Source organism: Numida meleagris, chromosome 1 (genome assembly GCF_002078875.1).
Source record: "Numida meleagris isolate 19003 breed g44 Domestic line chromosome 1, NumMel1.0, whole genome shotgun sequence".
NCBI lineage: Eukaryota > Metazoa > Chordata > Aves > Galliformes > Numididae > Numida > Numida meleagris.
The window spans coordinates 73,184,114-73,211,611 of record NC_034409.1 but is presented as its reverse complement, the minus strand read 5'-3'; the positions used below and the strand labels follow the sequence as shown (position 1 = coordinate 73,211,611).

The window sequence follows — 27,498 nt, the reverse complement described above, 5'->3', positions numbered from 1 at the left end:
GCAGAGTTCATGACTGACCAGGTGAAACTTGATCAAGGAACTGGTGAGTTAGGGAGAAGGTGGCACTCCAGCTGGAAGCCAGGGTTGGTAGAGAAGAGATCTCAGTGCTACCCTGTGCCATGGGTGGGTGCCCATTGTGGCCAGAAAAGGCTTGTACACTAAGAGAATCAGCTCCCAGCTGGGTTACTTATAGAAATACTGATTGTACTTGGCCCTGTAGAAATCTGCTGGTAGTCCCAGCTGTGGGTCTGTGGAAAGCTTAGTCTCCTTCACAGTATGTCTTTCTCCTGTTCTACTGTCTTCCAGTCTACTTGGGAGACAGCAACAGGGAGGTCTCTTGATACCTACCTATCTCTTCTTTCTTTGGAGCTTCTTTGGACTTGAGTACTCAAATCTTGAAGTCACAGAAAACAAGTGTAATTCTCTTTTTAAAGGAGAGGTCTTACCTTGATAAGTGCTGCCATGAAGCAGCTCACATATTTTCCCCTTGCTTCTGCTCTGGATCCTTCCCTGTCCTCCATCTTCAAAGCACATGCATGTTTACATGTTTGACTATTGCTCTGCCTGTAGATATGGTTTCTCTCTTCAGATATATGGCAGCTGCTCTAAAAGTAATGCCTCCTATTTTATTACATTGGCCCATGACATTAGAGGCAGATGTTGGTGATATGAAGGTAGAGATTGAATCTTCCCACCATTATTCCATCAAATTTTGTCTCCATGCAACAGATGGCAGCGGAGAGGCAATTTGACAAAATGGCATCTGACATGGAAGTGTGTCCAAAGCAAAGGTGTGAAATTGAATTCTTCCATGTGGAAAAAAGTTGAACCTATTGACGTTCATTGGCACTTGCTGAACAAATATGGAGACAAAACAATAGGTGTTAGCACAGTGAGTGGGTGACTGGTGCATTTCAGTAGTGGTGACAGTGAAAGACAAGCTATGTTTCAGATGGCAGTGCTGCAGAAATTATAAGAATGCGTGAAATTCCACCTACAGTTCTGTGTGGTGGGTGGTGAGAACAAGGAAAGTCAGTGAACTTGTGACTAGTAGGACTTGCCAGTGCATGGGCACTGCCAAGCCATTTAAAGAAACACTTAAAACTGATACAGAAGTAAAGGAAGTAATGTTAATATCTTCACCTGTATATAATACTGTATATACCTGTGTATATTATTTAATATATAGTAGTTTTACTCTCCCTGTTCCCTATATTCTAAGCGCTGTTTAGTCTGGGATTTTATTCCTTGATCTATTATCTTTGGATGTTTTTTTCCTGTGCAAAGCAGCTCCTGTAAGCAGGAATGTTACAGCAGTGGGTGAAACTACTCTTTTTTTCTCCACATGTGTACTGTTCCCTAACTGAAGAACAAGGACCTCTGCTAGTTCAGCATCTCCACTAAGTTTTAAGGAAAGGAGAGAAAATATGCGTAATTTGCAGAGTTAGATATGTCCATTAATTAATTACAATATATAGCTGAGATGTCTAGAAGACATGAAATCTGCTATAATTCCTTTTATTAAGTTGAATATCTGAAGCAATTTGAGCAGCAAGAAAACCTTTAAATATAGAAAATTATAATTGCATGTTGATTTCTAGCATTTAATTTGTTTTCTTGACAATCAGTTAGAGATCAGTCATTGGGTATGTTATTGAACAAGTATGAAGAATACTATCGGGAGAAAAAGGTTTTAAAAATCATTAGTGATGTGTCATAAACACAACCGTAACACAGCAACTTTTATGTACTGTCATCTGAAGTACTTGTTTAGGCATTCAGGAACAATGTGTCATTACTGCAAATCAATCAACTCAATAACCTAACCTGCCCCCCTTTTTGTAATAGACCTGAAATATGCAGCATGGTTACAACTGCTTACAGAAAACATTGATGAATAAGTAGAAGTTCAGCTTCGACTATTTGTGCCAGGGTTGTTTCAGAAATAGTTCTCCCACTTATTTGAGCACATTTTCATCCTTTCAGAAAGCTGCAGTGAAGACCTAAGACTTAATGAACTTATGACATAATGTAAACATAAGGGAAAATCTACCCGAGAATCTCCCTCAGAATGATGTGAATTCTTAGGCTATGTTTTGTGTACAGCTAATTCATAACTTAGCTTGCTGCCATCTGAAAGGACAAGCCTCAGCACACTTCTTCCCATCTCACCATGTAGACCTGTCCTTGCACTAACTGTCAGCATGCTGGTTTAACTTACTAGAAAAGCAGAAAACTTTGGTTTTCATCCCTAGGTTATTTTCCTGCCATTTATGTGAGCTACATTGACCTATCATACATTGGACAAGCTAGCAGGAATTACAAGAACATGAAACCAGAAGTGGAAAACAAATGTAATTCCTCAGATCTCAGTCAGAATTGATCTTTCAGTCTGAAACTTACTCTGTTTCCCATTTTCTGAAATACAGTCTGTTCATTTTTCTTCTAAAGTGCCGTACTGGAAAGTTGTTCTCCCTTGTTGTGCATCTCTTCCCGGTACTCTAGACACCATGCAGTTCTTCATGAGATAGTAAGCAGTTCCTTGCTTTCCTGCATTTGATGACTGATGAACTGACATATGAGATGCTTCACACAGAACAATATCTTCTTGTTAAATAGTAATCATGATGTTATTTAACAACAGTGGTGACAGTGTTTGGAAAAAGTTTTTTTCTTATGATTACAGTAACTAAATTATTTTTGTCCCCTCTGCCTCCTTGCTCCTCACTTGCCATGCAGGATGTCATGGAAATCTGTGAGCTGCTAAGAACATCTTTGACCTTTGCACGGTGCCATCATCTAGTGGATCCAGAGCCATACATCCATCTCTGTGAAAAAGACATCTGTTCCTGTACCTATGGCATGAACTGTCACTGCTTGGTGTTCCTTGATTATGCAAGGAACTGTGCTCATGAAGGAGTGATTTTGGATGGGTGGCCTGAAGAGAGCTCATGCAGTAAGTTGACAGGATTGTTCCTGAGGTGCTTACCCCTATAGAGATCATGACTGTCTTGCAGATTTATGTGCTGCAGCTAAGAACAACTGGTGCTTTTTTTTTAGGGTGATGATTAAAGTAGGCAGGTTAAGTTCTGAAGTGCCTATCACTTCAATTTATCTGAAGCACCTTTGCTTGCTCTCCATTCCAGCTCCTCATCATGCACTCCTTTGCTGGAAGTTCTCCCTAAGCAAGGATTGTTTGAACCATGTATGAAGAAGATCATGAGCTGCTATAGATTTATGTGATCACATTAACTATGATGTCCATAATGTTCTATTTTACATGTAGTTCATATGTGTGACTTCATTCAGCTTACAATTGTAGAACAGCATCATCATGAAAGGCACTTTATGCTGTTTGGTAAAGACAATTATTTTATCTTTGATTTACCTAAAACATTAGAACTGAGATGTTGCCTTGTTTAGCCCTTTGTTTTTCTAGGTTAGAGAACCTGATCAGATCTTGAAATGTTGTATTTATTAATTCAGTTTTCTGATGTCTTGATTGCATCTCTGCTGAGATTTTGCAAAGGAGGAAGTACTTAGACTGACTAGGATTATTTTATAGAGGAAAGGTCATGTTTGCCCCTAATATGCAGGAATTAGGTATGCAGCTCCACTACAGAACTGCAGTGCAACATGATAGAAAGCACAACATGACAGCAGCAAGGTCCCAGGCCACTGTGAGCGAGGATCTGCTCGGAAATAAGAGAAACTGCTCAGTTTCAGAAGGCCTATAAGGTTGTTAAGTAGGCAGGGATCTCCATATGAGGTATCCTCAATTCCATTGCCAACCCTTAATCGAAATCTGGGAAGTCTTCCAGTCACTCAGGTGCATTGCATGCATCTGAGCTCCCCTGGGTTGGCCCTGCCTTCCTACCAGGTTCTAAATCACTGATTCAAGCTGTGACTTAGCATTTCCACTACACTCAGTTAAATAATTATATACGCAAATGAGTAATAATAATCCTTCAATATGTTTTCAATGATTTTTTTTCATGCTGCTTGTATTACCTAGAATGAACAGTTTTCTCAGTGTATTTGTAGTTATTCAGCATGTTGGCTGACTTGGACTGACAGCCCTACAAGACAACTTTCTTCTCTGATAGAAGACCACCAATAAAGAAAATATTGCCTTCAGATTATAGTTAGGACTGGAAGATGTTGCTAAACACTTATGGAAGGGATTGAACACCACAAAGAAGACTCCTAATTCTTGAAGTAATTTATTACCTTACCATTGAGATATAAAGAGGATCTGACTAATCTCTTGGCTCAGGATGCAAGCCAGAGTACCCACTTCAGCTAGGGCTCTCTGTAAATCTCTTGTTGCTAAAGCCATGAGAGATATCTCTGTTCCCAAAGCTCATTTCTTATCCTTGACTTCACAAAACTTTCCAAGTCAGAGGTACTGCCCATGTCTGCTGCCACAGTAGGAGCTTAATTTTATGTGAGTCTTCATCTGTGCTATTACACCCTCTCAGATGGTGGTAATAATTTTATGTATTGGAGGCATGACATGAACAGAAGGACAGTGGTGCTGGGCACACTTCAATTCTGCAAGCTGGTGCCTGAGCCCTGGTACCACAGAGGACAAGACTTTTCCTTCATTACCCTCCCATCTCCTTCAGTAGAGGATTTGTTGGGAAGGGGCTAGCTCTAGTCTGTTCTTCTCACTCAAAGCCTATGCAGTCTTGTGGGATTTGTATATGCATTAAAATGAACAAACGGTTCATATAGTATGTGCATACATAACAACCTCACCTGAAAAATGACAGCTGTGGGGATACCGTATGTAGTGGAAATGCTAAGTCACAGCCCAAAAACAGTGATTCAACACCTGGTGGGAAGGCAGGGCCAACAATGGTGCAATGCGCCTCAATGACCAGAAGCGTTGGAGCCAGGATCCACCCCTTCCCAGACCTCTTTGAAGGGTTAGCAGTGGAGGCAAGGATCTTTCACTGGAGATGCCTGTGTACCTGAGGTCTTCTGAAGGTAAGCAGCTTTTTTTTTTCTTTATTTCTGTGCCTATGGCTATTGCATTTGAGCAGATCCTCATTCACTGCAGTGTGGGATCTTGCTGCTCTCCATTGTGCTACACCATAGCATGTGTGTTAGCCTGTGCCAGGAATTCTTTGAAAAAAGGGTGGGATTTCGTAGACTTAACTGTCTCCCTGTTCTTTTTGGAAGCACAAAACATCAGTATGATTTTCTAAATGGATGGAGAAACTGAGCAGTTTAAAGGTACAAAACATGTATTTCTATCCAGACTTCCTAGACATTGTTGCAAGACTTCTTCCTATGTTTGATTTTTCTTAATGCACTTCATTTTAGTTGTAAGGCTTGGATTGTTAGAGGCTGTAGAGGAATTGCCAAGTCACAGCCTGAAACAATGGTTGAGCACCAGATGAGAAGGTGTGGCTAACCCAGGGAGCTCAGGTACAAGCAATGCACCCAAGTGACCGGAAGGGAGCAGAGCTGGATCTACCCTTCCTCATCCTCATTAAAGGGTTAGCAACAAAGAGAGTGATCTCTCTGGGTGGAGAGCATACTCCTCTTGAACTGTAACTGGTTGTGGAAAGTGGTGAGCTTATTTTTCTTCATTATTACCTGTTATTACTCTATGGTTCCTGTATCCCATTCAAAGGCACTCTTATTGTTGTCTTTTGCTATACAGAGGCTAATACCAGTTTTTTTCTAAATATTTACAAGATGACCTAATGTAAGATGTTGCAGCAAGTTGAAAATTGAGTGTTCTGTGTCTAAAAAAAAAAAAAAATCATTGATTACAAAGTATATGACCTCCTTGGCGTTTCTGTTTCTCAGCTTTTGGCAATGAAGAAAAATTATTTAAGAACTGTTGAGGAATTTGCACTTCCAATTTCTTTTTCATTATTTCAGGGCCAAGATGTCCTGTTGGCATGGAGTATAAGGCATGTGTATCTCCTTGCACCAAAACCTGCCAGAGCCTGAATATCAATGAAGTGTGTCATGGACAATGCGTTGATGGCTGCAGCTGCCCTGGTAATTTATTTACTGGGTTGTTTACAGAGAAGTGTTTGGCAATGCTACTGCATACTTCATAAGAAGAAAGAAAGCTCTGTCTTCTCTTAAATATTCCTGAAATCAGAAATACTTCTCTTTTCTGGGACCAAGCCCTAGAATAAACCAACTTCTATACTGCCTGTGTACTCCATGAAAGGGCCATTTTTTTAGACCCTACTAAAATGTCATATGAGCATCAGCACCATCTAATGCTCTAAGATTGCCTTTCATTCTTGATGAGCAACTGCATATTACTGGAATGTTTAGATTCCTTCTGAACTGCTTTTGGCTGGAAATTAGAGGAAGGAAAAAGAACAGAACATATTGAATGTGTTCCATTAAAAATATCACATATAGAACTTGCTTTGCATTTCTAAAAGTCTTCAGGGTTTTAGATGAATGATTTTACTTACTACTGAATCCTTTGTGGAGAAGATCTGATTGGCTTAAAGGTGGCATCCCAAAGACTGCTTTTGTTTTCTTTTAGTCTTCCTTCTCTGTTTACTGTACTTTACACAACTGCAGGAGGAGAGTTAGATTCCTGGCTCCCTTTACTATCATCTTCTTCGTTATTGTTATTGTTTTGAATAGGGCAACCTTGACATTTCAAACCTCAAATGTGGACTCCATATGAATGTGCAGAGGTATTTACTGTCCTGTATTAAGATATATTTTGTATCTGAAGTTTATTGAGCATGTCATTTGATTTCCAAAACGAGGCAATGATGATGAGTAAACCTTGTCTGAGGAGATGTTAATGCATTCTGAAACGTCACTATTCAGAGCTTGGTAGTTTCTCATTTAGCTGCTTGAATCTTGTGTATTGGAGGTTTAAAGCTGTCACTCCATGGCAGGACCTTAACAGGTGCATGGGGAAGTTGTCAGGAAATAGGTGGAGGATTTTATTTTGTTGCATAGGAGCTAGGTATTATATTTTTTTTATATATTTTCTGGGAGTGCTGGGAGAAACGTAAGGAATTGAATCTACCAGCTGCATAAGGTCTCTGGCTACACTCCCTTTTGTAGCTGCTCTTATCAGTCCAGCACATAAAAGTTGTAAGGGGACAGAAACAGAGGAGCAGAGAGACAGAAGCTCAACAGAAGGGATACTGCATGAGAAACAAGTAAGTTACTAGAAGAAACTGTATGACAGGAAGTAAGAATTTGTGGTTCAGTACTGTGACATGATGCACAATCTACAGGGAATTTCTGAGTTTCATGGAAAGGAAGATCTCACAGATGAACAGAGAATTTGGGGTTTTAGGATCAGTGCCTCAAGAATAAAAATTATCTATTCAGTTCATATCTCTTTCAGTTTTTTTCTTTCCCTCAAATGCAGCATATGGTTACTTAAATAGTTGTAAATGTAATTACTCTTTCCAAGAAAAAAGACAGATTTTTTTTTTTGTTGCTCTCTGGAGAGCTGTGCTGCCTTTAAATTCTCAGATATTGTTTGAATATATCATTGAAGGGTTTTATCTTCAGCAAAGATTCTTCCAGGCGGCACTATCACAAGAATATGAGAAGAGTGACTCTACCTGTGTGTCACTGTTAGTGCTGACTTCAGAGAAAAGGGCCAAAATCTCTACAGGTATTTGGAATGATTCTCTCAGAGAAGATGGAGAGGAGTTTCTAGCAATAAAGGTGGTTGTTTTTTTTTTTTTACAGCAGCAGTTCTTAAAACAGAATAATATCAGCTATCTATCAACATGGGGATCTGAGGGAACGAAATTTGTCCTTTTTTCTACTGCTAGCTTATGTTGCAATCCCAGACAAGTCTTATAACTGCTCTGTGACTCCAATTATCTTTGTAAGATGTATAGAATATGTAATTACAGTTGTGTCATGTGGAAGCTTTTAGAAACTGGATTCCAGTTGGTAAGTTAGCCCTCTCACTTCCTTATTTCTGCAGCAGTTGAGAGGAGAAATCACATCTCTACGTCATAATATATGTTTATCTCAGACCCTGTTTTGTGGAACAGTACCTTCCCAGTATTTGTTTTCCAAGACAGCTAGAAGCACACTACCTGCAAAGGCTTCTGTTGTTTACTCCTTCTCTGCTGGATTCTTTTGGTTGTTCTTGTTCCACTTTGCTCCTTCATTCCCTACTTTGTTTTTCTCTTCTTCTGTCCTTTCCCAACAAATACAAAACCTGTCTGGACACTCTTTACTTACAGTCAGGTCTGTTAGCTCTAGGGTTTATCCTTTGCACTTGATCTATATATGTATATCATCCAGAATGTGTATTTTTTCAAAGAAGTTCCTAGATTAGCTCAGATCATACTTGATCATGCTCCCCATGTTTGACTCCCGTGTGTTCCATTATTTGGTTTTGAACTCATGGACTGTCTGAACACGGTACTTCTCTCAGGGCACCAAAAATGTACCATTCAGGACATCTGTAGGAGAGGCAACACCATAAGGAAAGTAGATATCATATCACAGAATCGCTTGGGTTGAAAAGGACCTCAAAGATCGAGTCTCAACCCCCCTGCCAAGTGCAGGGTCGCCAACCACTATACCAGGCTGCCATATCAGCCCCCATGAGGCATTTTGGCAAGCCATGTTATCCTTAATTGCTGTCTATGACTAATTATGGATGATAATGCTTATGGAATCTTGCAAAAACATATGAAGAACTAGAAAATCTAATCATGTTTATGTTTGTGTCCCTGTGTGTGTTGTGTATATGTGCTGCTACCTGATGCATCCAGAGGGGAAGCTCCTTGATGGTGAACATTGTGTTGAAAGCTCTGACTGTTCTTGCATACACTCTGGAAGACATTATCCTCCTGGCTTCACTATCTTTCAGGACTGTAATTCCTGGTAAATTCAGTGTTGTTCTGATACAGTTGCTATTGCTCTAGCATACTGGAAACATTTTTGGTAACTGTTTTAGATGATCTCTATATATGATGATGATTTTTTTTCCCCAGTATTTATTTTCACTGGCATAGAGCCTGGACTCTTATTGGAAACGCCATCCCTTTCTAAGAAGTGAGCTGTTCACAAATACAAAATCAACTCTGCTTTTAGAGGGATATGTGTTCTGATATAACAATGTGAGGGTCATATTTCTTCAAATAGTAGGGAACTATCTGTTTCCTGTGGATAAGACAGACTGACTGGCTTCCTTGTCTAGTTGGTGTCAATGGTGGCGTCTTTGTTTTGACTTCCTACATTTATTTAATCTCTAAGCCCAGCTTCTTTCAAAGAGGTGCTAGCTGAGGCACGTCCTTGAAACCTCTTGCAAAGCTGGATTTTTCCAGCTGCACAGCTCACGATTTTTCTTTCATTTGTGAATACAAGTCTGATGGGGAATGCTGGCTGCCTAAAGAAAGGAAGGGAAATGAGTAATGTATTCCTGATCTGATACGTGTGATTTCAGACAACACTGTGCTCAGATATTTACGGTTAGACTAAAGAAGAACTCAGTTAAGGCCACCATGTACAGAAGGAAGACTATCTATGTGCAGTTTTTCATTATCGGCACCATGTGTCACAGAATATGAACCATAATAATGACATTAGCATTCAGTCTTTTTTTACCCTGGTGCTGTCTGTAGCTTTGAGCTTCGCCACATTGTTCACCCATAGTATTCTTGAGAAGTTAATGCTGCCTAATAGATTGTATTGTTGGAAAATGTTTCCTGTTATTCAAAATTGATAAAGCCATTGTCCCATCAGCTCTGCATTCACCATCCTAAGTAAACTGACTATCCACAAATGCTTTTCAAGGGCTGGAATAATTAAAGGAATAAAATGAGTAGCATCTATTGAAACCCACTTTTCTGGAGATTCTAGGGCTGACAGGATTGATATTTCAGAGACCCAAGAATGGCAGTGATGGGATTGGTCTTTGAGTGCCTGTTGCTGGTTACTAGCATCCCCTCTGGGGGATGGCACTAAACTCACCACTCAAAGACAGATGTTCTTGCAGCTTGCACAAAAAGGGGAATGGAGTAAGGGAAGCTTAAGTAAACAGTGTGCACTCTAAGTGATAAAGGTCTTCATCTGCAGAAGTCTAGCCAGCTGATGAAATACAGGGCTTGTTGCCTTCAGTGTTGAACTCAGAAGGCTATGCCTGGAGTAGCATGGCTGCTTCTGGGCCCCACTGCACGGGGGAGAATGATGAAATAGAGAGAGTGGCTGGGGAGGAGAAGAGGATTAGATTTGTTTAAAGACTAATGGGTGAAACATCCAATATGTAAAGGAGAGTGGAAGAGAAAACAGACAAACTCTTCTCAGAGGCAAAGGAGCAAGGAGTGATGGACGCAAGTTGTGGTAAGGGAAATTCTATTTAGACACAAGAAAAAATTATTCCTCTGAGATGGGACAGCACTGGGACAGCTGCCCAGAGCATCCATGGGACCTCATCCTAGAGATCTCTGAATTCAAAGGGGTTCTGAGCAACCTTGACCTAACTTTGGAGTTTTGCTCTTTGAGCTGGGTGTCACAGATAAAATTTCCAGAGGTCAAAGTATTTTTCCTTCCATGATTCAGTCACATCAGTAGACCTATCCTGAGAGTTTTTTTAAAACTCATTCCACATCAGTAGAATATGAAAACTATTAAATGTAGAGCTATGGGGAAAAATAGTTAAGCTACTTAAGTTTTGTAGCCATTCCAGTTCACATTACCAGCTGTTGCTGTCAAATGATGGTAGAAGAGAGAAGGGGGATGGATATATTTTATTAAGAAACAAGATTATGGCAAAGATGGAAAAGATGTTGGAGACTGGTCTATGTTCCGTAAAACGGGTACATGTTACAATTATTTGTGAAAAAATTTTAATTCACATATTATTGAATAACTAGTAACTATGTTTTCTAGCATTTGTCGACGTGGCATCTGGATCTGCAGCAATGGGGAATGCCCAGGTATGTTGGTCCTACTGTTTTTAGGTTTTGACAAGTGAGTAAACATTATCCATATCCCTTCCACTTACATCCCACTTATATTTTTTCCACATGAGGGGTGAATTTGTCTTTGCTCTTACCTGCTTGTTCCAGTGCAAGCCAGATGGGGTTGTATTTCAGTTCTCCTTCTGAGACAAAGGAGATGTACTATATGTATAGCAATGAATATTCCTGTTCGGTGGAAAAAAAAGGTTCCTCTTTTAATTATTTTTTTAAGGATCTGTATCATTAGAGGACCAGCTTTCAGGTAGAGGAACTCTGCTGGGCTTTCTCCATCCTTTGTCAGCAGATTGCTAGTACAGGCCCAGCACCTGAACTTCTTCCCATCTTGTTAGCAGTGGGAATATCTCTGTGTAATACTCATTTGAAATAATTCGTTTGCAAGCTCTTTGGAGTAGGAAGTTTCCAATGTGTTTGCAGAGACTGTGACATATCAGGATACTACATCCCAGTAGTGGCACCTAAATACTGCTGTCTTGGAAATGGAAAGCTACAACTTACAGAGATATGTTAAGATACTGAAATGTTTAGCTTCTTTTTGTAGTAGGAATGTGGGAACATCAAACTTCTGTATTATTCAGTAAGTATTTTAGTTGTAGATATTGTAAATATGAATTTCTTTTTAGCTTTCTACTTGTTAATTAAGGTAATGGTTCAGAGTAAAGATCTGCATAAATTCTGCTCTTGGAAGACCTCCAACTACAACTGTCTTCCAGTTCTTTGTTCTGATAAGATGTTTGTACATTAATATTAGAATAATGTTATGTTAGAATAAGTTATTGGTATTTAAGGCAGGGCAGCAAAGGAATCACACTTTTTTTGGGCTGTGTTAAAGGAGGCCATTTTGAAGAAGGCTTTCAAACACCTTCGTAAAACAATACTGCAGTGCTCTGAAAACATCAGCGAAGTGACAAAGACAAGGATCTCAGTTTCTAAGGACACAATTGTGTAAAACATACTGAGAATGTGGCACCTCTGTGAAGAGCAGGGCTGCAGTGATAGTCCACAAAGTGTTGTGGCAAATTTAGATCCTGAACTCTATAAAAGCTCCTGTACTCTGCTGGTCTGGTCTTTAGGTGCAGATGTGTCACACTAGACTAAGTAGAAGTGTTTTTCAGGTGTGCTGATTCAAGATACTGCAAGCCCCTGAATGAGTTTAAAAGGCCATGTGGTCCAGTGCACAGCACACTAGTGATACTGGGGGATCCCAGCTTCCACAATGGGGTGTAGCCACCTCAGGCATTAGCACTGCCATTCTGTGTCTCGATTTGCCCATCTTATAGAGAAGGAAATCTGGTTGCTACATAAAAGTGAGTGCCATCAGCACCAGTTAGTTAGGTTCAAACTAAAATACCTTAAGAGAAATTTCAATTAGATTAAAGCCTTTAGTTCAATAAACTAGTTTACTTAAACTGGTGTGATTTGTGTATGACCTAGCTGGCAGAAACCTTGAGAAACTGCTGATTTCCCAGGGCCACACTGGCATATGCTACAGAAGAATCAAGTTCACTTCACAACGGGGAGCTAAGCTGTCCTCTGATATCATTATAAGCTACCCTTTGAAGCATTAAACAGGCTTTTCCATGGACAGGATTTCAGTTCCTGAGTATGATTGATGCCGTATTTCCCTGCTTTTGTTGGCGCCATTGTCACTACTAGTAATGACTTCTAGGAATAAATAGTGAGATAAGCATCTGTCCATGCTCTCTGGCCTGCAAGGGACACGGGCTCTGTGCAGCCACCCAACTGCTGTTCACATTCTGTGACATAGAGGGCAGGATTTGGCTTACAGCTGGTACTGGGGTCATTAACAGCTCTGTGCATTTTTTAGGGGAGTGCTCCGTCACGGGCCAATCTCATTTCAAAAGCTTCGACAACAAGTACTTCACCTTCAGTGGAATTTGTCAGTATTTATTTGCCAAAGACTGTGTGGAAAATTCATTTTCTGTTATCATCGAGACTGCTCAGGTAACACAGCTTTGCCTCATGCTTGTGTACACACTCTCTTGAGTGAGCAGGAAGGGCTGTGGGGGTAAGATAGGAATTGCATATGTGCACAGGACAACAGAAGTAATTTTTGTACGAAATAATTAGTTTAAATAACAGATGCAGTTTTTTTCCTAAGTTAATAAACACTTTGGCTTTTCTCACTGCCATTCCCAGGAGCATACCAGGAGATACAAATTTGTAATGAATTTGGAGGATCAGCCTCCTCTTTCTCTGTCAGCAAGCAAGCACAAGTAGAAGAGGCTGTGTCCCTTGCTGAGCACCCTGGAGGCTGCTGCTCAGTAGTGCCTATGGAAAACAAGTTTCCTCAGACACTGAGCAGGGTGCATCAGTTGAATAGTTATGTGGGTTACTTTTCATCTGTTTGTGCTGCTGGGTCATTCCTGTTGCTTAGGAGGCCTATTGACATCTGCTGACTTTCTCAGGTCTCCCTGGAGGGAAGAGACAAAATCAAGGCAGCTGAAGGTCAGTGAGTGGAGATGGCTGGAGTGAGGCAGGAAGGGAAGCCTGACCAGGATAGGGAAGGAGACCTGTGCAGCCTGTCACAGAGATGAGGCCTCCCTGTAAGATGTGCGTGGGATGAGGTGAACTCTCCTGCAGACTGGAGGAGGTCTTGAACTGGCAAGAGGGACAGACCAGAGGATCTGTGGGCAGGGAGGGATGTGCCTGAGCCAGGATTTATGTGAGTGAAGGGAGTACTGGCCCACCATGCAGGAGGACGATAGAGGTGGGAGGCATGAGCAGCAGTGGGGCTGCAGGCTGCAGTGGAATGGGGGCATGATGGATGTACACACATCATGTTTGTATCCTCTATCACAGAGTGCTGATGGTGTAGCTCTGAGTCATCTGTGTTTGGAAACTTGCAAAACAGGTTTCAGTGAAACTGCTTTTGAAAACAGGGAGGAAAACTGAGGCCTTGTTCCTCATCTCCATAAAAGAAATACTCTGACAGTCTAGGTAGGTAGTGTGAGTTGCATGGCTGTCTCATGGCATGATGGGTTCTGTGGGGCGGTGCCTACCGTTCCTGCCCATACAGCAATTCTGGGCAGGGCATTCTAGCAATAGAAGCTACTGCAGTGTACTTGCCAGGATAGGAGCTGCAGAGAGCTCTCCCATATGCGGTTAACAGCATGATGGAAGAAAGGCTGCCAGCCTGATGTTTGTAGGATGCAGTTTCCATCAAGAAAACCATCAAAATGCCTAATGCCTCCTGAATTACATGCTGAAATTCCTTTTGCGGGATCAGGGTGAAGTCATGAATGAAGTGAAATCTTGAGGTTTAGAGCAAATTTTTGCTTCTCTGTAGTGTGCAGATGATCCTGATGCTGTGTGTACTCACTCTGCTTCTGTCCGAATCCAAGATATGGATAACAGCCTCATAAAAATGAAACATGGAGGAGGAATTTCACTGAATGGACAAGACATACAGACCCCTTTGCTACAAGGTGTGTGTGCACAAGGGGATAACTGGCCTGCCACTGAAGGGGTCCCCTTTATTAGCCTTTTTAGGTGTAGTTCAGTCAAAGTGTTTTCCATATCAAATGCTCACTTGCAGCCTCTGTATTTCTGTGTGCTAGAAGTTCTGTCATTCCAGCTTCTTTCCATGCAGCTGAGGTATCTTGGGTCAGCAGTTATAAAATTAGGAGAATTAAGTTGGTCTGGATTTGGGAGATGTGATGTTGAATACTGCCATTGGTCTATTTAAAAAAATTATTATTTTTTAACCCAGAATCTTGAAACCCCACAAGTTATCTAGCAAAATGTCACAATATCTGATTTTTTTTTTTTTTTGCAGAATGTGCATTTATCCTTTTCTAGGGGTCCTGAGCAGGTGTTATGGGCAGATTCACAAATTTGTGAACTGCTGAGCAGGCACAAAGCTTGGGAAGTAAAAAGGGGGGTTAGCTGGTGCTCCTTGCATTGGCAGGCCTGCATGCTCCTTCCCTCTGGCAGCCGTCCTGTTGTCCTGTTCAGAGGACCTCAGCAGTCCCATGGATTGAAATGCTGCATCTGGGCTTGACTGACACTTTGTGGTTGCCTTGAGGTGCCCTTCGGATCCAGCGCACAGTGAGGACTTCAGTTCGCCTTACCTATGGGGAAGATGTGCAGATTGACTGGGATGGCCATGGTGAACTGCTGGTGAAGGTACTTTTTCATTCTGTCTCCTTTATTTCTGCCTTCCCTACACCTCTCTCATCCCACCCAAACATATACAGAGATTTTCTTTGTACCATGAGAAACTGCTTTTCTTTGTGTGTTAGAAATACCATTCTCCTTGATAGTCCTAGAGCAATATACAGGTCCTTTTGTATTCCAGAAAACATTTTCATCCCACAGCAGTCTTTTTTTCTCTCCTTTTTTGCAATGACAGCCTTTATTAACAAGGAATAGTCTTGTGTTTTGTTCAGTGAATATCCTTCAAACTGCATTTCGTTTTCATTAAATTTAACTGCCCTGCCTTATAGCGATAGATTCATATGACTTAAAATAAGGGAAGAATATGACTCCAGGGACACAGTTATTGGTAATTTCCAGGAGAGATCAGTTAACTCATACAACATATGTTGCATGCTCCTTCTACTATGAGCGATGTTTAAAGTCAGTCTTGATTAACAACTAGGATTTGTCTGTGCTGTGGACAGCAGTAGTATGGAAATGCTTGAGTCACATTTAAAATAAGTGAACTGTAAGGGAAGCTATCTAGCTGCAAGAACAGAAAGCTTTAAGTAACATGCTTTATATATGCAAATGTGTGTGTATTTTGCTCTGTTGTTAGCTGCAGAATAAGTTAGAATGCAGAAGAGCCTGTGAAAGAAGGGAAGGTTGTTTACTGTGGAGTATTCTCCTGATAGCCAATAAGCCAACTAACACCTCACTCTTTTACAATGGCTTTTGGAATTGCTGAAATGTTTAACTTGTGAAACACTATGCCAAGACATAGTGCAGTTCAAACAAATGAAACAAGGTCTTGGTTGAGTTATGCAGGAGGTCAGGTTACATAGCTAGAGTGATCTCTGGTTGTCTGCATCTGCCAAGAAGACAAACAACAAACTAGTTTCATGATCTCCCTTCTATGGCTAAGCCATCCATCATCCTCGAGCTCTTATGAGTCTGTTTTTCTCTAGATAGGTAGGGTCCTGGAGACTACCGACATTATCTTTGATGGTGTATTTACTCCCTCAGAGGTGCAATCTGCCTGTGATGTTTCTCCCTGGTGTACTGATCTGCAGGTGCTAAGCCAACCAGGGTGGCTTGACAGACCTGCATCCCCATGCTCTGTTAGTGTGGAAGAGCTTAACCGCAAGCCAGGCTGGGTCTGACGCCCTCTTGTAGCTAGGGCTCTGCAGTCACCTTCAGTTACCATCTGAGTTTATTGTTTTGTATTCAAAAGTTTTCCTGCAGCTATTAATAATAACATTTTTTTGTGAGCAGTTAAAAATGTAGTAAAATGGATGTGTGTTTATGGTGTTTTGTGATGTATTCTAGAGTGTCCTTGGTTAACTGTACATGGTTCATTCCTTAGGGAATCGTGCCCTACAGTGATTACCTATTCTGGAGGATGACTGGGCTAAAATTTGTGTTCCTTAGGTATCTCTAGCATATACTGAAAGAATGTGTGGCCTGTGTGGAAATTACAATGGTAACCAAGGGGATGATTTTCTTACTCCTTCTGGCTTGGTGGAAGCTCTTCTGGAAGATTTTGGAAACTCTTGGAAGCTCAATGCAGACTGCCAAGACTTGTTAAAACAAGACAATAACCCCTGCAAACTCAATCCTCGTATAGGTATTGAATTCCATCCAAAATTAACATATGCTGTTGTTCGGCAACCTGTGATATTCATCTTATGGAAGAGGAGGGGGGAAAAAAGCAGAGGGGGAGTAAAACCCTAATACTGATTGATGCAGGTTTCTTATGGATAATGCATTGTCTTTAGAAAATTGAAAATAAAAGTCAGTGATGTGAGATCATGCTGCCATTTAATTTGGATGACAGTCAGTGTTAGACCATTACATCTCCTGCATGAGTGTATGTCACTAAAACTAATCATACAACTGATAGCAATGCTGTCATTATTCTGTGAGTGAACAGAGCACTTGTCCTCTTCACTCCTCTGCCGTTATACGTTATATACTTCCCCCGATCTCTTGACTTCTGGCTATTACTGAATCTGAACAAGCAGGCTCCCTCTTTCCTCCTGTAGTGCCTAACTGTCCTGCTTGGACACTGGGTGTATTCTCAGAGACATTTTCGCATGCCAGGTATTACAGCAGCCTTTGATTTCTGGGATGAGCAAGAACACAGAAAATTTCATGGTCACAGACCAGAGCAGGCACTGTTAATTCAGGAGTTCAGTGTAGCCTAGAGGGTTTAGTTTTGCAAATATGAAAACTGGCATAAAGCAGGGGCCCTGTAAAAGGAACTGCAGTGCCACAAATTGTGGTAACAAGTACTGCTTTCCCTTGTTTTAGTAATGAAATATCATTCTTTTAGTGGAACTTATGATCTATGAGCTATGAGGTATCTATGCCTGCTTGATTCTATCTTATTCTTCTGTTTTCTTGTTGTTGCTTTTTTCCCCATGAAAGCAAAAAAAGTGGTTACTGTGGCTCTTCTATTTTTTTTTTTAAAGTCAAGGGTTGATTTGGTGCTTTCCCATCATTTTTCTCTTTTCTTTTTAGCCAAATATGCTGAGGAATCCTGCTCAGTTCTGATATCTTCTGTTTTTGAACCCTGTCACCATGAAGTCAGTCCCACTCCCTATGTGAAGAACTGCCATTTTGATGTTTGTTCGTGCTCCAATGGCAAGGATTGCTTGTGCTCCTCTATTACTAATTATGCAACAGCCTGTGCTAGGAAGAACATTCTGGTCCGGTGGAGAGCACCTGATTTCTGTCGTAAGTGAAATACTTCTAAAGATTACTTGTTTTCCTTTTCTCAAAATAATTTCTTGGCAATATTGAATGGTAAATAGAACATAACTGTAACGTAACGATTTTTTTTAATCAGTTGGGATGTATACAACCTTCTTCTTACAACAGGGCAAGCTTACAGCAGATTGTCTGAGGCCTTATCTATGCACGTTTTGAATATTTCAAGAACAGGCATTCTATAACTCTGGCACCTGTCCCAGTGTTTGAAGAACTGCCTAGGAGATTGATTATCACACTGCCAGTGCAGAGGTCTGAGATCTTACTTTCATGCGCACCATTCACTAGCAGTTTCTTGGTAAATATCATTTTGCTGACCACATTTGTAAATTCTAGTATGATTTGGAAGCTGGTTCAAGATGACAGCCTGAGCATTGATTAACAGTCTGTGAATGTCATCTCTTAACACAACAAGAGCTTTGACTATGACACTTTGTGTAGAAGTTTAACTCCTATGATACTCATAAAGAATTGAGTTTTAAATTCCCCTGAGGACTATTTGTAGCATTCCACCTTTTGTAAGTGGCAACCCTGGTTCAAAGGCTAACGACCTGTAAGATGCAATGCTGGGAGAGTATAAAACAAATTCAGAGTAGGGGAAATGGGACAACAGGATGTTTTTGCACAGATCAAAAAAGATCAGAAAGCCATGGTGGTAAGGTGAAATCCCCAGTGACTGGAAAAAGGAAAGCATCACACTCATATTTAAGAAGAGGAGAATGGAAAACCTGGGGAACTACAGGCCAGTGAGCCTTATTGCTGTGCCTGGGAAGATCCAGGAACAAATCCTCCTGGAAGCATGTTAAGGCACGTGGGAGATGAGGACATGATCTGTGACAGCCAGCATGTCTTCCACCAAGGGCAGATCATGATTGACTGACCTGGTGGCCTTCTGTGATGGAGTGATGGCTTTGGTGGACAAAGGAAGGGCAACTAATGATGTTTACTTGAACTTCTGTAGGGCCTTTGGCATGGTCCTACACCACATTCTTATCTCTAAATTGGAAAGATACAGATTTGAAGGGTGGATTATTCAGTGGATAAAGAGTTTGAATGGTCACAGCTGGAGTGTTGTGGCAAACAGCTCTATGTCCAGTGATGAGTGGTGTCAGCCAGGGGTTTGTCTTGAGGCTGGTGCTTTTCTACTTCTTTATCAGTGACCAGGACAGTGGGATTGAGTGAACCTTCAGCAAGCTTGCTGATGAGACAAAGCTGAGTGATGCGGTTGATAGAACAGAAGGAAGGGATGCCATACAGAGGGACTTGGAGAAACTTGAGAAGTGGGTCTGTGTGAACTTAATGAGATTCAACAAGGCTGAGTGCAAGGTGTTGCACTGGGGTCAGGGCAATCTCAGAGGTGCATACAGACTGGGAGAAGAACTCATTGAGAACAACCTTGTGGAGATGTACTTGGAAGTTCTGGTGGACAAAGCTTAACATGAGCCAGTATTGTGCACTTGCAGCCCAGAAGATCAACCATATACTGGGCTGCATCAAAAGAGGGATGGTCAGCAGATGAGGGAGGTGATCATCTCCCTCTGCCATTGTTAGGCTCTGTCTGGGGTACTGCATCCAGGCCTGGAGCACCAGAACAAGAAAGATGTGAAGATGTTGAAGTGGGCCCAGAGGTGGGCCATGAAGATAATCAGAAGGCTGGAGCACTCTTCCTTTGAAGAAAGATGGAGGGAGCTGGTCTTGTTTAGCTAGGAGTAGGGAAAGTTCCAGTAATCAAAGGCAGCTTATAAACAGGCGAGAAACTACTTTTTATACATTCTGATAGTGACAGGACAAGAGGGAATGGTTTTAAACCAAAAGAGGGGATACTTAGGTTAGATGCTAGGAGGAAATTGTTTATTCAGAGGGTAGTGAGGCACTGGAACAGGTTGCCCAGAGAAGCTGTGGATGCTTCCACCCTGGAGGTGTTTAATGCCAGATTGAATGGACTGGAATTAGATGGTCTTTAAGATCCTTCCCTGCACAAACCATTCTATTGTTCTATGATCAGTCCAGTGCAAGATTAATTGTGAAACTACTAACAATTAGGAACAGAAAGAGTGTGTTTTCTATTTATTTATTGCTTTTCTGTTTGGTCAGTATTGTAGGCAAAAATCCATTGCACTGGAATTTTGTTGGACATGGACACACTCTTCCCCATAAACATTTGTGAAATAAATATTTTTTCCATTTTCCGTAGTAATCTTTCTTTTAAGGAATGAAGGCAATTGAGATTTTTTTGTGAAAAGCACATAGGCTTGTCAGTCTTCAAGTTCTATTCCATTACTTCTTCCTGAAGAGAGAGTGGGAAAAACATTTATAAATGCAATGTGTAGAAGCTAGGAGGGAGAGAGAGAAATAGGTTACTGGTGTTCCCCTTAACAGGATCTATACCTACACGGTCAGTGGCTACAGCTTCTGCAGGCTGGATAGCCTTTGCTGCAAGTGAGAACAAAATGGATTTATGTTAAACTGCTGCATGATTTCATAATATTTTACCTAATTTAGGTAAATGTTCAGCTACTGGAACTATAATGTAATAAAAAATCTTCTAAAAATGTACAGATCTGGAGGCTGGAAGAAGGAGCAGCAATAATGCACCATTGTCCTTTCTGTAATTGAACAAGTGGATTTTCACAATTAATCTTAAGTAGTGCAGTGATGCTTCCTTTTCTCTGTGCATTGCAGAGCACTTTATGTTCTCTTCAAGTGATGATTTTCCTGATTACATATCCATCAGTCCCCATTAAATCATCCTTATACCCCAGACATCTCCTGTCATATGAAGGAGAACAAACCCTGTGTTAATGGGCTCAAGATATGAATGTGCAGATTTGTGTAATTTGTGCTAATGGCCTGGTGCATAGAACACCAGCTCTGTTACTGTGATGGTAAATTGAGTTTCCATTTCTTGGGAAATGGCTGGACAGAGCTAGTTTACCAAGAGAGCTGGCTCCTGCCTTCGCAGCCTCCTGTGAATAAGTAATAGAGCCAATCCTTTTGTGGTGTGCAGAAGGAACACTTAGACCATAATTTCAAGATCTGTGTCTCTGCATGTGCATGTCTCATGTGTATGTGAGTAGTGTTTGGTGGCAAAAGATCCCTAGATCTTTCTTCTGATTTTAAGGCCATGTTGATCAGACTACTGTTTTCCCTAATGTAGTAGAGGTAGGCTGATTGCTTGTTGTCTTTTCATGGCTTCTGTGAGAGGATTTGTATGGGACTCAGCAGGAGCATATCTAGCAGCATTTGGGGATGCCTGCATCCTGGCGGAGCTCAGTGTGTTGACTGGTGCTGGTGGAGAAACTGTTAAATCTGCCAGGGTGAGTCTGCCCAGAGTCTCTGATTCAGGTGTGACCTGAACCCCCTAACTGCCCAGCTCACCCCCAAGCAGTGGAAGAGAGTGAGATGAACTCCCTTCAAAACTCCTTCCACTTAACATCATGTGGTATGGAATATCCCTTTGACTCAGGCTACTGCACTGATGAGCACAGATGCACTATGAAGGCTGGTGTTGTGAAAGGAAGGTTGTATAGTTTGGGCACAAGTCCCTAATCTGAGACATCTCTATTCTGAAGAAAGCCCTGGGTTGGATCCTCAAGTTAGGGGCTTACATTCTCATGGGACTTCAGGTGCCTCAACAAAAGTTTGGGGAATGTTGTTGCAACCATGACTCTTCAGTAAATAGAAATAATTCTTCACTTCAGAAAAATTTTATGAAGGTAAGCATAAGGTGTTTGTTAGCATGCTAGTTTCGCTTTGTGTTCCTCAGTGTTAGTTCAGCTTTGCTAGCAGCTGTGTAAGACTGTAAGGCTGTATCCTTGCTATGATTTTCCTTTTATTGCCTTTGCTCTGCGGCTTCCAGTAATCTGTGCTCATGGAATAGTGGGCAGAGATTATTGAATCATTCTGCTGGGATGGCGAGAGGAAGAGCTTTCTGTATAACCTCCTGATCTTGGTTTTAGCACAATACAAATGCGCTGGACATGGATTTTGTTTGCAGTTGCTTTCCTCATTCCACTGAACATCTTATTTCATCACCTTATGACCATGAACATTTGTTTTGGAAGACTGCTACAAACACAACAGGCTTCGTAAATTCTGGTTAATAGGAGGCCTGTGAAAATCCCATGGTGATAGTGTTATTCTCACCTTCTGAAATGTGTTGTCATAGCTGCCACCTAGTGCTGATGCTGTTGTATGCAGAGGAGCTTCTCAAAATTAGCATTGTAAAACTGAGTCAACCTTTTTTTTATAGACAAAGAAGCCAGTATGGTTTTGAAGGCCATAACTAGGTCTCCAAATAAATAAATTCATCATCAAAACCTCTTAGTGATTGTGGAGCCAAAATTTGTATTCTAAGTGGCTTTGTTATTCATACCTATTTCCGCAAATATCCCTGACAGCTTCTGGGTTGTGAGGGTTTAGACTGTTGTAGCAGCACAAAGGCAGAGACATACATTTTATTTATTTTGACCAAGTTGTCCTTGACTGTACTGAAAAGAAAGAAGTGTGAATGTGCATGTGGTAACAGAAATTGAACAGAGGCTGCTTTTCATTCTGGATGTAATTTTTTGGTTGAATTGCATTGCAGGGCTTGCAGCCAAGTCCAAAAATGAATTCCTGATTGCACTTTGTAAGGTTTTGCTCATTTACATAAACAATGCACTAGGCTTCACTTTAAGGAAAGCTGCTGTAATTCAGTGTTGTTGTTTTATGATTTTTGTTATCAGTATTCTGCACCATCATGTCATGTAGTGCACTGGGAGTCTCAGAAGAGAAGAAACATACTACAGCTCCCAGAAAACTTTGCAGTTCCATTTCTGTTGTCCTGCCAATGGGAAAGAAATATAACTGACTGGAAGTCACGAGACTTTCTCTTTTTGCTCTCTGGCAGATTCAAGTAATAACCTGGATTTTCAGAAACTCTCATTTGATTTATTAGCTTCAATCCCGATTAACTTGTATTTCTGCTATTATTAGTAGTAAATTAATTTTCCTCCTCAGATTGTTGCCACTATTTGGTTTTTATCTTTCCCTCTTTGTTCCCTTTCCTCTCTAGATTAGATTGTAGGTCCAGCAGTCTGCCAGATTCTGGATGCTGTACTGAGTTTTTTCTTTTGGCACCATACCAACTGTGAAGCTGTTCTTTATTTCAGAATTGCTGTTCAAAGGTTTAAATGCCATTATGTACTGGTTCTTATTAAGTTTGCCACTTTGTGCATTGGAGGGGTGTGTGTGTGTGTGTGTATATAACCAATTAGGGGCACTGATGGAGACCCCTACCTGGTACCCTGTATACGGTGTTGTATGATTTGAATATTGGCAGTTATATCCCACAGGGAGTAGCTAATTTTAGAGACAACACAATGTTTAAACGGGTTTCCAGGTTCTCCTTTCAGTTCTGTGTATGTTTTTGGAATGCTAAATCGGTTATGTTATTAACCTCCCTCAAAATATTTGTCATTTACTTTATCTGGAGGAAGCCTTTCCCAAGACCAGAGAATGCTGAGTAGTAGGGAGTATGGAGAGGCTTAGGAAAAAATCCTAGAGGAATGTGTCATGGGATTTCACTCTTGAACGCCTGTGGAATCCTGAGAACCCAAGCAAGTATTTAAGTCAAGGATTCTGCAGCTTAGGTAGATCTGAGGAGGCACGACTTATTTGGGGCTTATTTTGTGCTTACCAAGCTCTATATGATACTGTTTTGGAGAGAGAGAGAGTTTCTGAGCTGAGATCCAGGCCAAAAGGGGAAATCTCAAAGTCGAACTAGAGAGAGAGAGCACCGAAACTGTGTAATCAGATCAATCGGGAGGCACTAGTATCAATGTCAGTTAACCCCGTGGAAGGACAAAAATGGAAATGGGTGTCGTCATGTCTAGCATGGAAAGAAGAGGAAGAAGTAGAGGAAAACCCAGGTGAGGGGCTATCCCCAAAACCACCGTTATTGAGAAAGACAGCAGAAAAAACTAAAAGACAAGGAGAGTGAGGAGGAGGTCACTGTTACCACTATTTGTTGATCTCTGAAAATGGCTGAAATCCAGGGTTCAAGAAAGGAGTTTGTATGGCATCTGAATGAAACTATTGTCACCTGGTTGCTTCAGTGTTGGGATACTGGGGCCAATACCATGTTTCTAGATGGTAACAAAGCTTGTCAACTAGGAAGCATTGCTGAAGACTCACCTATTGACAGAGAAATTACTAGATGTCTGTGTGGAGTCACCACCCTCTGGGAATGAGTGTTATTAGCTGTAAAGGAAAAACTTTCTTTACAAGACAGTCTGGAGCCTGAAATGAAAAAACAAAAGGGACTACTATTGAAAAAGTTACCCAGCATTTGATGGAAATAGCTGTAGTGGAAGTGTTGTATGACCCCATGTTTGCTCCTAACAATCTACACCAAGACTGTGATCCTGAGAGAGTTAGGAGTATGTCAAGTATACGCCAGAAACAAGTACAGCATGGAAAAGTACGCTGGTACACTAGCAGCAACATTTGAAAGATACAAGGAACAACAGAGAAGACTCCTCGTGTTTGAACTGATTGCACCTCAGAACTTCAAAAATAAGTTACCTCCATCTCATACTTATGTTTCAACCGTCTTGAAAGTAACAAACTAGATAAAATGGAAAAGAAGCATGGTGATATACTGGAGGAACTGTCTCTATTGATTAATTGTGATGAACCTGTGGTGGTATCTGAAACACCTGATGAAGATCAGGATGATCAAAACAGTCTACTGAAGGAGCTGATCAAACTAATTAAAGGTGATGAACCCTACTCCCCACCTGTATAATCAAAAATTAAATCTATGTCATGTGCTGCCTCATGGGGTTACTTAGGTGAGCAAGGAGAATGTATGAAGAAGTGGCATAAAAAACCTACTCCTGTACTACAAGCACAGGTGAGAGAATTAGAAAACAGATCAACCACCAATGAGATTGTGAGTCATGATCAGGACCTGCAGTAACTTGAACAAGAGAAGAACAATGTGGGTAACAAATAGAGGGGCCCTACTCTCCTCCACGGGGAGGAAAGGGATAATAGAGTGTAATGGTCTTCCTGATGTGTGTATCTTTCAACAGCAATGACATGTCCTGAAGGCCAGATTTACCAGCAGTGTGGGACATCATGCAACCAGACATGCCGATCTCTGTCCTACCCAGATGAGAACTGTGATGAATTCTGCATGGAAGGCTGCTACTGCCCACCTGGGCACTACCTTGACGAAAGTGAGGAGTGTGTACCAAAGTCCCAGTGCTCTTGTTACTATGATGGTGAGATCTTCCAGCCAGAGGATATCTTTTCGGATCATTACACTATGTGGTAAGTACAGGATTTATTGCTACATGCTGTGACTCAGAAATTTTTGGGTGATCTGACTTAATAGTTTAGTTCCTCAGTTTGATTACCTCCACTGAAAGCAGTTCGAAAGAACAAATTTTTGCCTTCAACTAAACAAATTTTGCTGTTGCATCTCTCCATGTAATTTCAAACGGCACCTTAGTCAAAAAGAAACCAAGATATTAAGCCTTGTTCTATGGGCAGTTCCTGATGGTTTGAAATGGAGTTTATTTGCTGACAGTGGCTATTTTGTAGGCTTTCAAAATTTTTTTTTGATGTACTGCATTACATTTATTAAATGTTAAAACCTTATTACCTCCCAAAGATACAAATATTAAAAAGCATTTCTAATTGTTAAATTAGGTAGTGGTACACTGAGAGTAGGGACGTAATTGATAGATTATTCCTGACACACTTAAATTTGGGAACAATGTCTTCTGCTTTTCTGTTCTACCACAGAAATCAAATGTTGCAGGTACTATGTGGTCCCTTACCTGTCTCCACAGCAAACCTGACTATTATCTTGTACAGCTTTATGCCTGTGCATAAATAGGACTATGCATTGGATTCAGTGGGACAGGGACAAAAGTAAAGCTGGGCTACTGTGCTAACACATCACTGACTGTCTCAGAGAAAGTTGGCCTTTAATGTTGGTAAGCTCATTGGATGGAGAGCAGCAGATCAGCCCAAATTAGAGGTATAATTTTGTTACTCTCACTGGTTTCCTGTAGGCCTGTCTGGAAAAAGCAGCATGAGCTTGAAAAAAATGACAAATGTCACTTTGTTAAATATAAACTCTTTTTTTCCTTAGCTATTGTGAAGATGGTTTCATGCACTGCAGTAAAAGTAAAGCTCCCGGTGCCTTACTGCCAGATGTTTTCACTGATGAGAGGCCTTCTGCCAGAAGTTAGTATGCATTAATTAATGTTTCCTGCTTTTTCTCCTTTTTTCATCTTTGGTCTCTTGGTAATACAAGGTAGGGAAGAGGGGTGAGTGTGTGTGTATATGTGTATAATATATACAAATGTGTATATATATATTTCTTTTTTGGTTCCAGGATGGAGATGTCGTGTGGGAGGTGCAGGGCTAGTTGTGTCCCACCTCTCAAAATCATGTTTAGTTACTGCAGTTTCTTTGTAGTTGTTGCGGTTAGGAAATTCTTTAGTGATCTGGAGCTCCCAATTACAATTTCAGGATCATATGACATCAGTAACTAGCCAGCTTTATACCTCTTTCTTCTGATCAACAAGCTCTCCTTTCCAGTGCATACAAAATTATTTTTTTCTTTGGCCTGAAGGTTAGCCTGATGCCGGGCACTGATTGTGCCATTCAGACAACGGTCATTTCAACTGGAAATTTCATAGAGACTGAAAATTGCCTTACAGAGCTATCCACTGTGTTGAAAAACAGCACACCAGTGGTGTGGGATTTTCTGTGATTCTCCACTGATACCTGGATGGAGATTCATGGGATTGTGATATGAGAGAGCAGACTGAGACTGGACATCTCTGAGAGGACTGGGATAATGGGGATTTGGTGAGGCCTGGGAATACCCTTGCACAATCTGTAGGAGTAACCACAAGTATAGCATGTCCCATTGCATGCAACCAGATGCATCTGCTCAGGGTATGCTGAGAAAATTTTTTGGTTGATGACTTCAAGACAAGAGTTTATTGATTGTCTTTGCTTCTTTGGATAAATTGCCAGACATTCTCACTGACAAGCTTCTAGTGGAAAATATTGCACATCTGACTGACTGGTAACAGCATGCTAGCCTACTAAATATGTCTTCACAGACCACCAGTATCAGTGTTGCTGGCTGGCTATCCTTCTTCAGGGGAAGCCTTCTAAGAATGCATCAATACTGACTTCTCACCAAAGTCATGCTTTAATGCTGTAATGACATTTTTCCTGGAAATAGTGCATTAAGACTTAAACAAAACAAATCTCAAAGAGGTATATAGCTAGCATTGCTTGAAAGAGTAACCCAGAGTTCACTGGGAAATTCTATCAGAAATTGAAGTTTCAGAATTTGAAAGCATTGTATTTAAGCTACGTGCATTAACAGTCACCAATGAAGTTATGCTTGTTTTGGAAGTGGGCCTAAATGCAGTATGCAGCTGATGCATCTGAGAACATCATTTTTGCGATGATGATGCTAGTGTACAGTGCCCACAGGTTGAAACATGTTTCGAAATAAAGCACACTTGCAAGTTTAGTGCAATTTGGAGTCTAACTGTGTTTATACTGGTAGCACGGTATT

The 27,498-nt window shown here is 41.0% G+C and overlaps 1 protein-coding gene across 2 annotated transcripts in view; it reads left to right on the top strand.

Moving 5' to 3' along the window:
* Positions 1-27,498, top strand: part of VWF (von Willebrand factor) — a 159,801-nt gene that overhangs the window by 16,374 nt on the left and 115,929 nt on the right. For both annotated transcript variants that reach the window (XM_021393568.1, XM_021393577.1), the window contains exons 7-17: positions 2,740-2,956; positions 5,899-6,021; positions 8,757-8,868; positions 10,876-10,922; positions 12,793-12,929; positions 14,275-14,413; positions 15,013-15,113; positions 16,557-16,752; positions 17,649-17,864; positions 24,977-25,217; positions 26,047-26,141. In XM_021393568.1, coding sequence (XP_021249243.1) covers positions 2,740-2,956; positions 5,899-6,021; positions 8,757-8,868; positions 10,876-10,922; positions 12,793-12,929; positions 14,275-14,413; positions 15,013-15,113; positions 16,557-16,752; positions 17,649-17,864; positions 24,977-25,217; positions 26,047-26,141 — 1,624 coding nt within the window. The remainder of the gene's footprint in view (positions 1-2,739; positions 2,957-5,898; positions 6,022-8,756; positions 8,869-10,875; positions 10,923-12,792; positions 12,930-14,274; positions 14,414-15,012; positions 15,114-16,556; positions 16,753-17,648; positions 17,865-24,976; positions 25,218-26,046; positions 26,142-27,498) is intronic.